This window comes from Cotesia glomerata, linkage group LG5 (genome assembly GCF_020080835.1).
Source record: "Cotesia glomerata isolate CgM1 linkage group LG5, MPM_Cglom_v2.3, whole genome shotgun sequence".
Classification (NCBI taxonomy): domain Eukaryota; kingdom Metazoa; phylum Arthropoda; class Insecta; order Hymenoptera; family Braconidae; genus Cotesia; species Cotesia glomerata.
Window position 1 is genome coordinate 9,122,108 of NC_058162.1, and position 19,960 is coordinate 9,142,067.

Genomic DNA, 19,960 nt, shown 5'->3' on the forward strand with positions numbered 1-19,960 from the left:
AATATTAAATATTAATTATTAAAAAAAAATAAAGTTAGCACCAATTCATCAAATCAGCTTACGAGCGTCTATTTTCTTAACAACTTTGGTTACAAAAGCATATTTTTTAACTGCCGAGTTTAAATTAATTTTTTCATGTAATTATATGATCTAATTTTTTTTTTAATTAACAATAAATGAAATATTTATAAAATTAAATAATCGAAATTAATTGTATGCTTTATAATATTTAAATAATGGGAGTCAATAACTAGTTCATAATTTTTATGGTGAATCCCATATTGACAGCCAGTCAACAGCGCTATGACGCCTTTTTTTTTAAGTATAAAATACGTTACGCGATTATATACAAGGCTTTTAACTGTCAAATAACTCGGCGTGTTTTGGTGTTAAATAAGTTTTTGAATAAATTGTTATATTTTTAATAGTAATTAATCATTCATGGAAATTATTATTAATTAACTTTAATAATATTGATTACTTTATATCAAGTTTTGATAAATAATAATATAACCAAATGATTCGACGCATGCTAAGTAGGGGCGTCAATAATTGGGGTTACGGTACGTCAATATTTAGATCAATCAGTTTTTCAACCCGTCAATAATTGGTGTATCCAGATCATCTATTTAATTATTTAAAATTAATTAGTAAATATTACTGATATTATTGGGGCTTTCACCTTATATGTTAATAAAGGAATTTATTTCAATTAAATGTACATAATATCTCTCGGAATAGCTGGTACGGAAGCATTCCATTAATGGGGTTCAAACGTGCTTGCATGCTACTGAGATCTAGCAAAGGGAGACAATGACCCAGAGAGAGCGCACAAGAGAACCAATAGTGTACTGTCGAGAAAGATGATATACATAGCACCATACTGATAGCACAACATCAATGGCTTTCTCTTGGTTGCTATTCAAATTTCCTGGACCGAGATTCTGCGGACAGCTATTGATTGCTCGAATCGAATCCTGCGTCTACCAGCTGCGTTTATACTTTTTACGTTTTTTCATTGTTATTTTATTCTATTCCGTTCTCTTCTTTGCATATTTTACATTTTTATTCAACTATTTGCATACTAAACTTTTTTTGCACCCACTTTTTTTTAATTATATATTTTAATTCTTTTTTTGACTGTCCGAGAATTTGATTCTTTCGTCGGAATTCCGCTGCTTTATTCAAGTTTCAAACGAGCAAATGGTGAATTTCAAAGTTTTTGATTTGTTTTTTATTAGAAAAAAAAAAAAAAAAACACTTAGGATGCATAACAACAATCTACTTGTAAAATATGTATTTACAGTTTTAAAATGATAATTTTTTCATTTTCATGCGACTATTTTTAAAGCTATCAAAGATTGAATTTGAATGTCTGAATGCGCCCGCAGAATTTAGGACAATAAATTAAACATTATATTCTTGAAAAATGATGAATTTTAGATGGGTATTAAAAGATAAAATGTGAATTTACATACCCAGTCTTCTTGAATCCAATCGATGAGATTCTGTTGATCAGGATCATCTCTGTAGTGAATTATAAACGCTTGAAAGCCTCCGGTTGCTTGGGATTTTATCTGAAAAATTTTTAGTTTACAATTTTTATTCAAAATCGGTTATAATAATCAAGATTATTATTATTATTATTATTATTATTATTATTATTATTATTATTAAAAATTTAAAATGGCTATCTGAATAATAATAATAATAATAATAATAATAATAATAATAATAATAATAATAATAATAATAATATAGAATTTTGTTTTATATGCTAATCAAATAATTTTATTTTCATATTATATTTTGTCATCGTCGTACGTTGAGTGCTCATGTATTCACAGAGTGAATACGAAAAATTTCCACCGATGAAATTTATGCTTACGTATATGTTAACATTAAATTAAACTTGATTGTGCTTTTTGTATATTTCATTTTAACCGAATCGTCCTTTAATCAACGTACTTTCCATAGTTTATTTTATTTATTTATTTTTTCTTTTAAAATAACCAGTGAAAAAGATTTAATTAATTACTTTTTCAGCGATGTCACTAACTCAAACAACCGCCTTTTTCAATATGTTTATTAATATTTAATATTTACCCAGTCTTTGAAGATGAATCCCAGCACTCCAATCGTCATTTCTAGTAGTAATAACGTTCCCAAAAATATGGCGTACTGAAATAATTATTTAATTAAATTATCTCTTTTGAATGAAATATACATATGGAAATATGATACATATATTAATGAATGAATTAATGCTTACCGTTGCAAGAAGACATGTATTTTCCCTGAGCGCACCCACACATCCCGTGAACCCAATTACCGAAGTAATTGTACCTGAAATTCAAAATATAAATTTTATTGAATCAATCTTCATTTATTGATTATTATTATTATTATTATTATTATTATTATTATTATTATTATTACTATTATTATTATTATTATTATTATTATTATTATTATTATTATTATTATTATTATTATTATTATGTTATTAAATGTTATTAAATGCTCAGGGGGGTTGTCCCCGGAGTCCGATTCTCCGAGGGCCCAGCCTGAGCTCCATCCATTACTGCTGGACCACTCCGCACAACAAGGCGGTTAGTGATCACAGCAGGCCAAAGTCATTTTCCTAAGTAGACGGAGGGAACCTAGTATGACAGCCTTCTGCATCCTGACCGCCAAGAATTCAGCTTTTGATGAGCAAGCTGGAACTCTGGCAAGTGAGGATACAAAAGACTGTTTCATCCCTCCGAGGACGCCAACAATCAGGACGACGAGCTTGACACGGTAACCTGGGTAAAGTTTGCCAATTTCAAACAGGAGATCCTGATATATCTGTCTTTTGTGCTCTTCTTTGGCTGAGATGTTGTATTCAGCCGGGGCCGAGAACTCAATGACATAAATGTCACGAGTAGCCTTGTCGAAGAGCACAATATCAGGTTTGTTGTGATCTATCCGCCGAGTTGTTGCAAACGGCATGTTCCAATAAATTTTGCAACTGTCATTCTCAACAACCTGGGGAATATCTCCTGGCAGATAAGGCAGCACTGGTGTCATATCAATACCGTAGTAATGACGAAGATAGTAGTACAGTACTCTCAGGGCAGCGTTGTGACGCTGGATATATGCACCTCTCGCCAGCACAGGACATGCTGACAAAAGGTGCATGAGCGTCTCCGGGTGTTGTTTACACATCCTACATGACGTGTCCAGAAGCTGCACCTGGAGCACCTTGCTACGGTATTCTAGAGTGTTAATGACACCATCTTGGCAAGCAAATATGAACCCTTCAGTCTCGGACATTAGGCCAGCTGACTTTAAGAAGGAAAACGTCAGCTGGGTGGACAAGCCATGATCACGCACGTGTTTGAAGAACACGCTGTGCATGGACTTGTCCATCAGTTCGCCTAGGAGTAGTTTTTCCTCGGCGTTCCTGATGACGCTCTTGAATTCCTCCTTTCGGAGTTCCATAAGAGCGTTTATCTCTCCAAGACCAAGGGTTCTTGCTGCATATATAGCTGCCTTATACAAGAACGACCCCTTATGCGCATTCTCATGTTTATGAACAATTTGCATAAGAAAGTCATCCTCGTCTGCAGTGAAATTGACAACTTCGTGTGTTAAACCCAGGACCAAACGATCATGCAGCCGCTCCAAACTCTGCAGACCTCTCCCACCGATGGACCGGGAGAGGTATAATCTGGCGACTGATGAATTGGGGTGCATGCTCCGGTTCATGTTGATAGTCTTACGGGTTTTGATGTCGAGATCTCGCAGATCCTTTCGGGCCCATTTTAAGACACCGAAAGAGTATAGTAAGACTGGGACAGCGAGCATATTAGAAGCGGAGACTTTATTTTTACCGGAAAGTTCGGAGGACCAAATTTTCCGGAGTCTCCTAACATACTCGCTACGGAGAGTTGCTTGGACTTCGGAGACCGCATGCATGCGGTGCTCTTCCATTCCTAGATATCTATACAACTCTCCGGCGTCTAATTGTCTTAAAACGCTCCCATCTACCAACTCGACATCATCACCCGTAACAGAGCACTTACCCCTCGCCAGATGTACGACCGCACACTTGTCCAACCCAAAAGACATTCCGACATCCCGCGTGTACTCTGCTACGATGTTAAGAGCCGCCTGTAGATGATCTTCATCAGCACTATAAAGCTTCAGGTCATCCATATAAAGCAGATGGGTAATCGAGTATTTTCGATCACCCGGAGGCCCCACAGAGTACCCACGAGTTTTACGGAGAGCAACAGATATAGGCAGCAGTGAGATGCAAAACAGCAGAGGGCTCAAGGAATCACCTTGGAAGACCCCTCGTTTGTACTCTACAACTCCGGTTATGTGCAATGCGTTTCCACTTCCAATGTGAAAACGCGTTCGCCAGAGCTGCATTGTACGCCGAATGCATTCCACTATTTCAGGATTGACCCCCAGGCATTTGAGGAGATATAAAATCAACTCATGAGAAGTTGAGTCAAATGCCTTGCGATAGTCGATCCAGGCCATTGACAGGTTGCGTTGATAGTAGATCGCATCTTGTGTGACACATCGATCAACTATCAAGTTCTCTTTGCAACCTGACAGGCCTCTTTGGCTGCCACGCTGTTCATATATCTGTTGCCATACAGGTTCTATCTTCTGCAAAATACGGTTGTTTAAAATTTTTGTAAAAATTTTATAAACCGCATTCAAGCAGGTGATAGGCCTGTAATTCTTTGGGTCAGACAAGTCACCTTTTTTTTGGTATCAGTACGGTTCGCCCTTCCACGAGCCAGTCTGGAATCGGTTCGTCAGCTCTAATGTACGATGTAAATATACGGGCCAGATGGAGGTGGGTAGAAGTAAACTTCTTCCACCAAAAGACATTTATGCCATCTGGTCCCGGGGCAGCCCAATTTTGCTGCCATTTAGAGCTGAACGAACTTCATTCACACTGACTGCAGGGCTCTCTTCATCAGCATTCTGTCTACGGTGTTCCCGACAGAATGCTTTAAAGTCGTGCAGAGCTGGAGTATTGGCGTTCACGTTTGGTTGATCTCCATACAACTCAGTCCAAAAAGCTTCCACCCGCTCAGGTGTTGGATAATTCCCGGTAACATCGGTCTTTGGTGTCAGAAAGCGTGAAGGGCTGGATCGAAACAACGAGTTGTCGACCAACCGCTTCAGCCTTTTCTCTAGTGACTTTTGGCAGTCACTAGAGCCCGCAATTTATTGAGAGACTCTTCCTTGATGACAAGAAGAGTACTCTTATTCAGTGTGTGATGACGCCACCGAAGTTCAGCAGCAATGCGCCGAATTCGGGGCGTGTATGCTCTTTGAGTTGTTTCAAACTCAATCACACACTGAATGCGGGAGACCTGTTTCCGGGATCTGTCAATTTTGAGTCCAAGTTGTGAGATGCGCTGTCTCAACCTTGCCTCGATCGAGAGACAATGTCTCTCTCTCGGAAAAGCCGAAACTGCTGCACCATACACAACCTGGCTCACAGTGAGCAGGGTGGAATCCTCCAGGATGTTTGCACGGAGATCTTCATTTACCGCTTCTAGCTGTTGTTGGGAGTAAGTTATCTTTTTAGATATACTTACTTGCCGTCCTATAAAGGGATTGTTGTCATCCAAGGAGGAACGGCGTCGCTCTTGGTGTAATTGCGCCGGAAAGGAAAGTCTATTAGACTGCCTTCTATCCGGCACAAGCGATCTTCTATTACGCCGAAGATAAGCGGCATAATTACGCAGGTGTTTAGGCGTAAAATGCTCTAGCTCCGGATGCATATCACTCCAAAGAGTGTGCATCCGGGCCATATAACCGCTCACCCCCGGCTCGCTACGTTGGTAGCACACCAAGAGGTCGACTCGTAGTTCCTCCGTCCACTTAAAGTAAGTCCTTAAAGCGCCAGGGTCGTCATCGTTCATCGGGTCCGGCGTGCTCCTCCCACCTGATGAATGGTCCTCATCCGAAAAGGACCGGTTGTGGGGAGCACTTCTGAGATTACGTCTTGTTGTAACTCAGTATTTCAATGCAGTGGGTAGTTGGCCCACTGCATCGGCTACGTCGTTCGCCTACAGACCTGGTGTTATGGTCTGCGTTTCCCGCGATGCGCCGCTTGGAGGCCACGTAGCAAGCACCAAGCACCATTATTATTATTATTATTATTATTATTATTATTATTATTATTATTATTATTATTATTATTATTATTATTATTATTATTATTATTATTATTATTATTATTATTATTATTATTATTATTATTATTATTATTATTATTATTATTATTATTATTATTATTATTATTATTATTATTATTATTATTATTATTATTATTATTATTATTATTATTATTATTATTATTATTATTATTATTATTATTATTATTATTATTATTATTATTATTATTATTATTATTATTATTATTATTATTATTATTATTATTATTATTATTATTATTATTATTATTATTATTATTATTATTATTATTATTATTATTATTATTATTATTATTATTATTATTATTATTATTATTATTATTATTATTATTATTATTATTATTATTATTATTATTATTATTATTATTATTATTATGATTATTATTATTATTATTATTATTATTATTATTATTATTATTATTATTATTATTATTATTATTATTATTATTATTATTATTATTATTATTATTATTATATGTTATTAAATGCTCAGGGGGGTTGTCCCCGGAGTCCGATTCTCCGAGGGCCCAGCCTGAGCTCCATCCATTACTGCTGGACCACTCCGCACAACAAGGCGGTTAGTGATCACAGCAGGCCAAAGTCATTTTCCTAAGTAGACGGAGGGAACCTAGTATGACAGCCTTCTGCATCCTGACCGCCAAGAATTCAGCTTTTGATGAGCAAGCTGGAACTCTGGCAAGTGAGGATACAAAAGACTGTTTCATCCCTCCGAGGACGCCAACAATCAGGACGACGAGCTTGACACGGTAACCTGGGTAAAGTTTGCCAATTTCAAACAGGAGATCCTGATATATCTGTCTTTTGTGCTCTTCTTTGGCTGAGATGTTGTATTCAGCCGGGGCCGAGAACTCAATGACATAAATGTCACGAGTAGCCTTGTCGAAGAGCACAATATCAGGTTTGTTGTGATCGATCCGCCGAGTTGTTGCAAACGGCATGTTCCAATAAATTTTGCAACTGTCATTCTCAACAACCTGGGGAATATCTCCTGGCAGATAAGGCAGCACCGGTGTCACGTCAATACCGTAGCGGTGACGAAGATAGTAGTACAGTACTCTCAGGGCAGCGTTGTGACGCTGGATATATGCACCTCTCGCCAGCACAGGACATGCTGACAAAAGGTGCATGAGCGTCTCCGGGTGTTGTTTACACATCCTACATGACGTGTCCAGAAGCTGCACCTGGAGCACCTTGCTACGGTATTCTAGAGTGTTAATGACACCATCTTGGCAAGCAAATATGAACCCTTCAGTCTCGGACATCAGGCCAGCTGACTTTAAGAAGGAAAACGTCAGCTGGGTGGACAAGCCATGATCACGCACGTGTTTGAAGAACACGCTGTGCATGGACTTGTCCATCAGTTCGCCTAGGAGTAGTTTTTCCTCGGCGTTCCTGATGGCGCTCTTGAATTCCTCCTTTCGGAGTTCCATAAGAGCGTTTATCTCTCCAAGACCAAGGGTTCTTGCTGCATATATAGCTGCCTTATACAAGAACGACCCCTTATGCGCATTCTCATGTTTATGAACAATTTGCATAAGAAAGTCATCCTCGTCTGCAGTGAAATTGACAACTTCGTGTGTTAAACCCAGGACCAAACGATCATGCAGCCGCTCCAAACTCTGCAGACCTCTCCCACCGATGGACCGGGAGAGGTATAATCTGGCGACTGATGAATTGGGGTGCATGCTCCGGTTCATGTTGATAGTCTTACGGGTTCTGATGTCAAGATCTCGTAGATCCTTTCGGGCCCATTTTAAGACACCGAAAGAGTATAGTAAGACTGGGACAGCGAGCGTGTTAGTAGCGGAGACTTTATTTTTACCGGAAAGTTCGGAGGACCAAATTTTCCGGAGTCTCCTAACATACTCGCTACGGAGAGTTGCTTGGACTTCGGAGACCGCATGCATGCGGTGCTCTTCCATTCCTATATATCTATACAACTCTCCGGCGTCTAATTGTCTTAAAACGCTCCCATCTACCAACTCGACATCATCACCCGTAACAGAGCACTTACCCCTCGCCAGATGTACGACCGCACACTTGTCCAACCCAAAAGACATTCCAACATCCCGCGTGTACTCTGCTACGATGTTAAGAGCCGCCTGTAGATGATCTTCATCAGCACTATACAGCTTCAGGTCATCCATATAAAGCAGATGGGTAATCGAGTATTTTCGATCACCCGGAGGCCCCACTGAGTACCCACGAGTTTTACGGAGAGCAACAGATATAGGCAGCAGTGAGATGCAAAACAGCAGAGGGCTTAAGGAATCACCTTGGAAGACCCCTCGTTTGTACTCTACAACTCCGGTTATGTGCAATGCGTTTCCACTTCCAATGTGAAAACGCGTTCGCCAAAGCTGCATTGTACGCCGAATGCATTCCACTATTTCAGGATTGACCCCCAGGCATTTGAGGAGATATAAAATCAACTCATGAGAAGTTGAGTCAAATGCCTTGCGATAGTCGATCCAGGCCATTGACAAGTTGCGTTGATAGTAGATCGCATCTTGTGTAACACATCGATCAACTATCAAGTTCTCTTTGCAACCTGACAGGCCTCTTTTGCTGCCACGCTGTTCATATATCTGTTGCCATACAGGTTCTATCTCCTGCAAAATACGGTTGTTTAAAATTTTTGTAAAAATTTTATAAACCGCATTCAAGCAGGTGATAGGCCTGTAATTCTTTGGGTCAGACAAGTCACCTTTTTTTGGTATCAGTACGGTTCGCCCTTCCACGAGCCAGTCTGGAATCGGTTCGTCAGCTCTGATGTACGATGTAAATATACGGGCCAGATGGAGGTGGGTAGAAGTAAACTTCTTCCACCAAAAGACATTTATGCCATCTGGTCCCGGGGCAGCCCAATTTTGCTGCCATTTAGAGCTGAACGAACTTCATTCACACTGACTGCAGGGCTCTCTTCATCAGCATTCTGTCTACGGTGTTCCCGACAGAATGCTTTAAAGTCGTGCAGAGCTGGAGTATTGGCGTTCACGTTTGGTTGATCTCCATACAACTCAGTCCAAAAGCTTCCACCCGCTCAGGTGTTGGATAATTCCCGGTAACATCGGTCTTTGATGTCAGAAAGCGTGAAGGGCTGGATCGAAACAACGAGTTGTCGACCAACCGCTTCAGCCTTTTCTCTAGTGACTTTTTGGCAGTCACTAGAGCCCGCAATTTATTATTATTATTATTATTATTATTATTATTATTATTATTATTATTATTATTATTATTATTATTATTATTATTATTATTATTATTATTATTATTATTATTATTATTATTATTATTATTATTATTATTATTATTATTATTATTATTATTATTATTATTATTATTATTATTATTATTATTATTATTATTATTATTATTATTATTATTATTATTATTATTATTATTATTATTATTATTATTATTATTATTATTATTATTATTATTATTATTATTATTATTATTATTATTATTATTATTATTATTATTATTATTATTATTATTATTATTATTATTATTATTATTATTATTATTATTATTATTATTATTATTATTATTATTATTATTATTATTATTATTATTATTATTATTATTATTATTATTATTATTATTATTATTATTATTATTATTATTATTATTATTATTATTATTATTATTATTATTATTATTATTATTATTATTATTATTATTATTATTATTATTATTATTATTATTATTATTATTATTATTATTATTATTATTATTATTATTATTATTATTATTATTATTATTATTATTATTATTATTATTATTAGTACAATATTCGAGATCAAATTTTTATGATCAAAATATCATAAATCATCACATATTTAGAGTGGAATTTTTTTTTAATTAATTTGAAACTTAGTTCGCTTTTCTTTAGGCGATTAGCTTGATTGACGTTGAAGAAAAATTTTTAAATTTGTAATGACGTCTCCTTAATTTAAAATGTAAAATAGATTTATTAGACTACACTCAATTGATAAAAGTTTCGCTTGTAGGCATTGAATTATCAATTGTTCACGTATGCGCTTTGATATTAAAGTTATAAATGAGACACCTGTATGTATTTAAATACGTTGTTAAATAACGTTAACGAAAACGTAATATGATTAAGTGACAATTGTGACATTGCTTCGAACTTTTATATATATAAAGAGATTTTAGTCGTAGTTATCGGTCGCAGTATATTTTTTCAGTTTTAAAAACTACTTCATGTTATTATTTATAACAAACAATCAGACAAGTCATATCCTTTTAAATTCCAACTATTTTACAACAAGTTTGAATAGAACAACATTTTATTTGTGAAAATTTTTTAGCATTTTAATACAATATATATTTTTTGTGAATTTTGTGGTTGGTGTTTGAAATATTTTATTTAATATAAATTTAATAACATTCTATTATATAAATTAGATTTCAGAATCTAATATAAGCATTGAAAATTTTCCTTGTTTTTAACGGAGTCGCATAAGAAAATTAATACAACAATGTTTAGGCAATCAGTATTCGGATGGTTACTCCTATTGATTTTAGTAATAGTGGCAGTTTCTACTTCAGTAACTTCAATGCCTGTTACACCGTAAGTTTTCTAATAGTTTAATTACTATACAAACATTTTTTCTAGCTCAAAATTTTTTATTTTTATTACAATAAAATTCTGTCAATTTTTTTTTTTTTTTTTTTTTTTTCAGTAAACATCCAAATATTCTTCATTCAAGATTAAGTAGTGATGACTTTAATAGTACACAAGCAGAAATACAAGTGGCTAGAGATATAAATATATATATATATATATATATATATATATTAAGGTGTGCCAAAATGTAACTACCGTGGAGAACCTTTTAAAATTGGAATTTTGAGTTCCGCTTTTAACAGGGGCTGCGTTTGGGCATTTCCTGAGATATTTTGGTGTGAGATGATGTATTTGATTTTCATTGAATTTTTTAACAGAAGCTTAGTTTGGGCATTTCCGGTAAAAATTCAAAATTTTGCCGGAAGTACCCAATTAAATCTCCTGTTAAAAAATTCTATGAAAATCAAATACATCGTATCACACCAAAATATCTCAGGAAATGCCCAAACGCAGCCCTTGTTAAAAGCGGAACTCAAAATTCCAATTTTAAAAGGTTCTCTACGGAAGTTACATTTTGGCACACCCTAATATATATATATGGGTGATTCTCTGTAAGGATGTTTTTTGCTGTCCCAGGCATTTTTTTTATTAGAAAAATTGTTATTTTGTTACTAAAAAAAATTTATTACGAAAGTAAAAAAACATTTCTATTTCGAGCATTGAAAACTAAAATGGAATAAATTTTGGTTTTTTTGCTATAAATTCGTAAAACACCGAAATGTCAGTCTCCTGGGCTGTCCCAGTCCCAAAATTAAAACTTTAAGATTAAATTTTAAGTTATTCGTCAATAATATATAATTTGGTCCATAATGTTTATAAACTTAATTAGTAAACTAATAATCTTCTCCAATAAAAAGTACCGAAAGTTAATTTGTTTCATTATATACACTGATCAAAAAATTATCTTGACTCAAGAGCCAAACTCTTGAACCAAGAATTCCATTTTGAAGAAAATGATTTTCTTGTGTCAAGAGAATAAATTCTTGACTCAAGAAAATTTTCTTCGACCGAGAATAATTTCTTGGCTCGAGAATTTATTCTCTTGACTCAAGAAAATCATTTTCTTCAAAATTGAATTCTTGGTTCAAGAGTTTGGCTCTTGAGTCAAGTCAATTTTTTTATCAGTGTATATAAATTCATTAAACCAAAGTTTGTTCCAGGTATTTTAAGATCAGTCCCCTGCCAGAAGTTCAAAGCCATCAAAAAAAAAAAATCTAGCGTGTTATTTTACCTTTTGTAAGGTTTATAAAGATCTAACTAGCCTTAAGTTAATAACCATAGGGCTGCTAGCGCTTTATCGCCATTTTATTTAGTGTCAAAGCACCGTTTGTGCCGGAAATATGTGTCTGGGCCACTTCAAAACTTAGTCCCCTGGCAGCTATTTTTGTTTATAATTTATTTATAAAATTGGATCCATAAGTCTTAATATTATTCTAATTAATGTAATCATTCACTGAGAACTTAAAAAGTTGAATGCATTAAAATAGTTTGCTTGATTTTTCTTAATTTGATAAAAAAAATCAGTCCCCTGGCAATCAGTCCCCTGTCATGTTATATGGCAAAAGATACGCAAATATCGAAAAAGCAAAAATTAATTCGGCTGTTTATTTATTATAATTAAGCTGATAGTTCTGTAGCCCTTGTTAATTTTTTTTCTAATAAAATCAAAAATAATTTGGTCGGACAATTTTGTACAGATTTAAGACGTCCTTACAGAGAATCACCCATATATTAGGGTGGGACAAAAAAAACTTTTATTTTTAACTTCCCGCTAAGAAAATCGAAGATTTTCAAAAATCGGTAAGTTATTGTTTTCACCCCGTTTTGCAAAAATCGAGTTTTCATCAGATCTTGACGTTTGAAGGTCACAGGAAGCTTCCCTGACTATCCCCGCGAGGTTGTCACTATGTCTGTATGCTCGTGTCGGGCTTGCTGGGTCCCGCATCGGGCACCTCCCCAGGTGGCGGATAGAGGAATGCCCGGCATATCTGCACATCAGATGCGTCGGGTACCGAGGTAATAGAATACTCGGGATGGACCAAAACCTAGCAAAAGATGATATGAAAATGCCAGATCAATTTCAAACATCGTCTACGGTGCAGAGGGGGGATACCTCAGTGCCGGCGAGGGAAGGCGTGCAAACGGGCCTGAACTCGTCGTTATCAAGCGACCGTTTGAACAGCGGAATAGACCCCATGGCTCTGCTGTCTAGCAATGCTAGCAAGGTTACAGGGAGTACGAAATCAGCCCAGATGGCAGAGCACAGACAGCTGAGCAACATTCCTCCAAAAAGTGGAGGACCTTTTGCTCCTGTCACTAATCAAACCTACCGAGAAAGAATCAACTCTGTACCGACCGTTACAGGCCAATAGTCACCAATGGAGAGGCTCGGCATCAAGATCGAAGAGTTAGCCGAGTTTATAAAAGACAAGAAGAATCTCCATCATGAGATTAGAAAATTGGTTACATCTATCACTACAGCATATAGGTTAGCCAACAAATCACCAGGCATGTCGGGCTCAACGACCCAAACTACTCCGAGTTTGACCAAAAAACCACAGCCATCTTTGGTCACTCCTAAAAAATTACCACAGCAAGGAAAGGACAATAACAAGAAGAGGCAGCTGTCTACGCCCAGCCCTTCTTCAATAATCGAGAAGCCACCACAGAAAAAGACAGCCCGGGAGGACGTCTGGACTACAGTGGCCTGAAATAGGAAGAAGAAGGAAAAAGAGCATGAAACAGCGGCTTCCCCTAATAAAGCTCAAAACCAGCCAAGTAAGGGTGCCTCTAAGAAACCGAGGAGAAAGAAGACAAGAACTAAGGCTGTTCTTGTCCAACCAGTAGACGGCCAAACTTATGCCGATATCCTAAAGGAAATCAAGGCCAAGGTAAGCCCTGTCGAGACGGGCGTAGACATAAAGTCTATTAAAAAGACGAAACACGGAGGTGTTCTCCTTGAAATGGCTCAAAAAACCGAAGACAGCAAGGCTTTCACCGATGCAGTAAGGTCATACACTGCAAACATCGGCACGGTAAAGACGCTAACACCAACAACAACGATCGAGATCCTCGACTTGGACGAAATCTCTACTGAGAGCGAAGTCTGTGAAGCACTCAAACGTGAATTCACTGACAACCTGAAGGTCAAACGGATAAATTTGACAAAACCCACACCACGAGGAAATCGGGCAGCCTTCTGCGAAGTAGACGAGGCCAGTGCGATTAAGGCCCTTGACAAGGCCCATATAATGATCGGTTGGGTAAACTGACGTATACGCCCAGTTGCAAAACTAACCCGCTGTTTTAAATGTCTTAGTTTTGGACACCAAACACGCCAGTGTGCGGGACCAAACAGAAGCAGGTGCTGCTACAAATGTGGCGGAGAGAACCACAAGGCCGTAAACTGCACGGAGAAGCCAAAATGTTTCCTTTGTGTTCCGGACAAAGATGCCCAGGATGGTCTATGCCATATTTCTGGCACTGGAGCTTGCAGGGCATTCCGCATAGCACTTGCAGAAGCCAAGAGAGGGCAGAAATGACACGCATACTACAAGGCAACTTGAATAGGTGCGCCTTGGCGCAAAACCTGCTGAACCAGCGTGTCTTTGAAGATAAAATCGACGTCTGCTTTATCTGCGAGCAATATCTAAACATCGAAGGTAAAGCATGGTTCGTAGACGAAACTGGCACGGCAGCAATTTGGATTGTGAACACAAAGAACGTTACCGTCAACAACAGCGGAAGTGGAGCAGGTTTTGTCTGGATTCAAACGCCCACAACTTACTTCATGAGCGTCTATCTCTCACCTAACAAAGGGATTAGTGTGTTCCGACAGAAACTGGCAAATATAGAAGATGCGGTCACTAAGTTCAACGGCGAAGTCATTGTAGCCGGAGACTTCAACGCTAAATCGGCTGAGTGGGGCGCTGCTTTCTCCGACACCAGAGGTAACGAGGTCGCTGACGTCGCGGCTAGACTCGACCTCATAGTGCTGAACACCGGGAGCACCACGACCTTTAGAAGACCAGGGTACCAAGAGTCCATCCTCGACATTTCGTTGGCGACTCCAAGGACTGCCAACATGATCGAAGACTGGACTGTATCCGAAGAATACAGTGGCAGTGACCACCAGTTTGTGACATTCAACGTTGGATTGTCATCTACTCCGGTTTCACAACGCGACCTTTCTAAGCGGAAGAGGAATGCCAGAAGGCTTGATTCAGAGGCATTGCGAGCTTCACTTGCACGAAGCTGGTCTATCCTGCAGAACAACCCGACTCCGGATACCTGCAGCGAGACGGAAAAGGCAGTGCTAAATATGATGAAGGAGATTGCTGCCGCATGTGACGCCTCTATGCCGCGGCTGAAAAATAGGAGTTTCCACAGGCCGGCGTACTGGTGGTCAACAGACATAGCAGAACTTCGCAAAAGATGTCATAAGCTACGTCGCCGCGCAATGAGAGCCGCGAAACGCTCCCCAAGCGTGGACTTGTATTCAAAAGAGTGCAAGCAGGCCAAAAAGACGCTAAACCGAGCCATTAAAGCAAGAAAAGCGATATTGTGGAAACAGATCTGTAATGATCTCGACAAGGACATCTGGGGCAAAGCCTACCAAATTGTCACCAAACGACTTAGAAAGGCTTCACCAGAAGCGCCGAAGTCTCCTGCCTTAATAGACAGCATTGTAGCGGAGCTTTTCCCCAAACACCCGCCGCGGGAGAAGAAACACTACGCTAAAAACAGCGAAGGAACACCCTTTACAACTAAGGAACTACAAGACGCGGCCAAGTCACTCAAAACAGCAAAGGCACCTGGACCTGATGGCATCCCGGCAGCGGTGATCAAGATTGTAGCCCTGGAACACCCAGACATACTCCTGAACACCTACAACGCATGCTTGGCAACTGGCACGTTCCCCGCGGTCTGGAAGCAGCAGAGATTGGTTCTCTTAGACAAAGAAAAGGGAACCCCCGTAACACCTTCGTCGTTTAGACCACTCTGTATGCTAGACATTTCTGGAAAACTGCTCGAGAAGCTCATACAAGGGAGACTTCACAACGACATCGACCGTGCTGGAGGTTTTGCCACCAACTAGCATGGCTTCCGGAAAGGTCGTTCGACGGAGAGATCGAGGAAAATATAAAGACAGCAACACAAGCATGGTCTGGTAGCCTCATAGCTCGTAAAGTATGTCTCCTTCTCACGCTAGATGTCAAAAACGCATTTAACAGCGCAAATTGGAGAGACATTTTAGATGATCTGGAGCACAAGTTTGACGCGCAGCCAGAGAATCTGACACTAGTCGACAACTACCTGGTCGAAAGAAAGCTAATAGCAGAAACTACGGAAGGCCCACAAGAATACGCCATAACGGCTGGCGTACCGCAAGGCTCAATAATGGGGCCCAGTCTATGGATTACGGACTACGACGAGCTTCTTAAAATCTCGTTTCCAAAATAAGTAGAGCTAACGGGCTTTGCAGACGACGTTGCGGCCACGGTAGTAGTAGACAGCGTAGAAGAGGCCGAATTACTGGTTCAGGAAACCATTGACGCCGTCAAGACCTTCTCTTTCGATGACACTCTTTACGGAGGTTGCTGATATGATCATTCCACCAGTGTACCGCAGGTCTTGAATTCATAACACGTTTGCGAGGCATACTGGCATCACAAGCTTGTGTTACTCGCATCATCAGGGCCTTAGTATGTTCTTCTGCACATCCAGTCTCTATCGGATCACTATCGAGGGCTGTTAGCAATACTTCTGGGTCAAGAGATTTCACCTTCCAACCGACGGTGTTAAATTGCTTGATAGGCCCCCTGAGGTTCTGGTCGTTTGACGTTTCCCAGAGTATCGCATGATGGTCACTGGCAGCGTAGATGTCCAGTACCTTCCAGTTAGTGTTACCTTTAGCAAGGCTGGTACTGACAAAAGTGACGTCTACGATCGAGCTTGCGTCACCTTTGGTGTAGGTCGGCGTGTCACCACTGTTGAGCAAGACTACATCTAGTGTAGAAAGAGCTTCTAGCAGCTCTCTTCCTCGTGCATTAGTCTGCTTACTGCCCCAGTCCACTGCCCAGGCTGTGTGTGTGTGTGTGTGTGTGTGTGTGTGTGTGTGTGTGTGTGTGTGTGTGTGTGTGTGTGTGTGTGTGTGTGTGTGTGTGTGTGTGTGTGTGTGTGTGTGTGTGTGTGTGTGTGTGTGTGTGTGTGTGTGTGTGTGTGTGTGTGTGTGTGTGTGTGTGTGTGTGGATGTATGTAAACCTCATAACTTTTGAACGGCTTGACCGATTTGATCGCGGCTGGTTCCATTCTAAAGGGCTTGACCAAATTTAGACTTTGAAAATACTTTGGAATGATTCGAATCGGTAGATTTTTGAGAAATCGCAAGAAAACTGCAAAAAATTTTTTTCAAAAGTAGTTTTTGGGATAACTTTTAAACGGCTTTACCGATCAATTCCAAAAACTAATCAGCTTTCAACATCAAAAACCACGTCGATCACCGCCAGTCCAGTCAAAATCGGTTGATTCGTTCGTGAGTTATGGTTGACGAAATAAAACCGAAAAAAGTGTTTTTGGGATTTCGCCGAAACTTTTCGCTCTATGGATTTAAACTTGAAGATTCTTCATGAAGCTTAAAAACTGCGTCGAATGCTACCAGCCGCGTAGAAATCGGTTCATTAATTCAAAAGATACTTAATATGAATAAAGAAATCCTTTTAATCGGCAAACCGATGCCAAAAATTCTTGAACTTAAATTACCTACAGTGAAAGAGGTTATGTGTGTCTTTTTCATCATCTAAATTTTCTTAAATATTCTGTGAAACAAAGTGCTAAAAATGTAGCTGATGAGGTTATACAGTTATGGAAAAAATGACATTCCGACTTCTGGTACTAATGTAGTGCAATGAATCATTCGATGTCATGACAAATGGATAGTAGACGCTGTGAAAACTCGAGATAGTATAAATTCTAAAGTTAAGAGATTTGAGATTGACCGAAAGAACATCAATTCGATTATTCAAAACGATTTGAGTGATTTCGTTTCTCAAAAATCATTAAATTTGTTCAAAATCTTTGATCTACCATATGATTTTCTTGATGTCGATATTGAATTATGGACATCGGATGAGAGTTATAAAAGAAAATGAAGAATAGTTCAAGCAATTGAAAGTTGTTAATGACGTTGCAGAGCGTGGAGTAGCGTTGGTATCTGAATACAATCAGTGTTTGACAAAAACAAACACCAGTTTCAATAATTACTGCAAGTTGTCAAAGAACATTGAGCGAAATTCCTAGCTGTAATAAAAGTCAATTTTGATAACTAAATATAAAAAAATTAATATATTTTTGTATTATTATTATATTAAAATATAAAATTTCATATGATGAAACCGAATTTGTTATTCTAGTTATGTACCCAATAATAATTCTTGAATAAGAAACTTTCTGAATCATGAATTATCTAAAAATAAATTAAATTGATAAATTAAATGTGTAAGTTGAAAATAATTATCAAAAAATTATGAATATCAGTGCATATTGGAATTCGAATGGGAATATCTTCGAAATGGTTCGAGTAATCAAAAAGTATAAAGACCATTTTTGTAGAGCGTTAAATTTTCTACAAGAATAAAGGCAGCTTATTCGATAATAATTATTACTCAGTCAGTAACAAAATTCAGAAAAAAAAGTTATTTTTTTTTTTAATTCTTCAATTTTTGACCTTAAATTTCTTTTAAATGGTAAGATTTATCGAAAAAGTATAAGAGACCATTTTTGTAGAGCATTTAATTTGCTACAAATATTGACGATGGTACGGGCTTAACAAGCCATTGGTGATGAGATATGACCATTTTAATACCAAACTAAGTTGAAAATAGAAAACTATGATGAGGATAATGTTCCCATTAATATTAAGAGCCCATACTGGGTGAGTACTTTCTAAAGGTGCCTAGCAACAAGTTTTGGTGTATGAAATCAAAAAAAAAAATAAAAGTTTTTTTTGACCCACCCTAATATATATATTAGGGTGTGCCAAAATGTAACTTCCGTGAAGAACCTTTTAAAATTGGAATTTTGAGTTCCGCTTTTAAATGCAGCTGTGTTTAGTGTGTGTGGTTGCAAAATATTTTACGTTTTATGAAATTCATAAAATCTATCTACTAGGACTTAAAAAAATTTGACATAAACAATGACGCACACCAAATACGTTCCAAAATTATTTCTTTAATTTTTAAATTTACAACAAAATGTTTTTTAATTTCCGAAAATTATATAAAATCATATCGGTTACTTGGATTTTTTAATTTTATATCTTTTTGTAAAGAAAAAAAAATTTTTTTTTCTTAATAGTCTTATGAACGTGGACTTGGCGCAATTTTTTTTACAGTGAAACTGTTTTTGGGGTCATCTGAGTGATCTGAACGGAATAAGGCCAATGTAATAATTGTAAAGGAATTCAAAAAGTAACTTGCTTTCTAACAAGTTATATACATTTAACACTTCATATATAACACTAAATAGAGATTAAATAATAGTAAATCCTATGTAATAAAATACACACATTAAAACATTTAAATACCATATTTGTGAAAAAATTTAACTGTAAGCAATGAAACTTTACAAAACAACGACAATTGATCTGTCTTCTAAGTCATAAGTAAAAAATTAGCTGTCGGTAAGGTAAGTTTTGTTCGGTAACTGGCGGTGGAGTAAATTCAAATGATATAGTATGATATAGTTAAATTTAAACACAACCTTTTATTACTAAATAAGAATAATTCTTCTTGAAAATATTTATTTTTTTTATTTATTACAATATGTAAGGATTGATTATTGAAATATAACAACTAATCGTTTATTTAACCGATATAAATAAATGACATAATGTTCTACGTTTGAAATAAATAAAAGTTTATTAATATCATTTAAATTTATAATTCTATTAAATTAAAATAAACTATGTACGGTAATCTTTCAAACAGTCTGATTTTACTATTTTATATAATTAAAAAAAAAAATTATTTTACAAAGAAAAATAAAT

The 19,960-nt window shown here is 37.2% G+C and overlaps 1 protein-coding gene across 7 annotated transcripts in view; it reads right to left on the bottom strand.

Annotated features, from left to right (window-relative positions):
* The window catches only part of LOC123265137 (tetraspanin-5), a 160,992-nt gene that overhangs the window by 11,165 nt on the left and 129,867 nt on the right, over positions 1-19,960 (bottom strand). For all 7 annotated transcript variants that reach the window (XM_044728791.1, XM_044728785.1, XM_044728792.1 and 4 more), the window contains 3 exons: positions 2,273-2,346; positions 2,107-2,181; positions 1,479-1,577 (listed from right to left, as the gene is read on the bottom strand). In XM_044728791.1, coding sequence (XP_044584726.1) covers positions 1,479-1,577; positions 2,107-2,181; positions 2,273-2,346 — 248 coding nt within the window. The remainder of the gene's footprint in view (positions 1-1,478; positions 1,578-2,106; positions 2,182-2,272; positions 2,347-19,960) is intronic.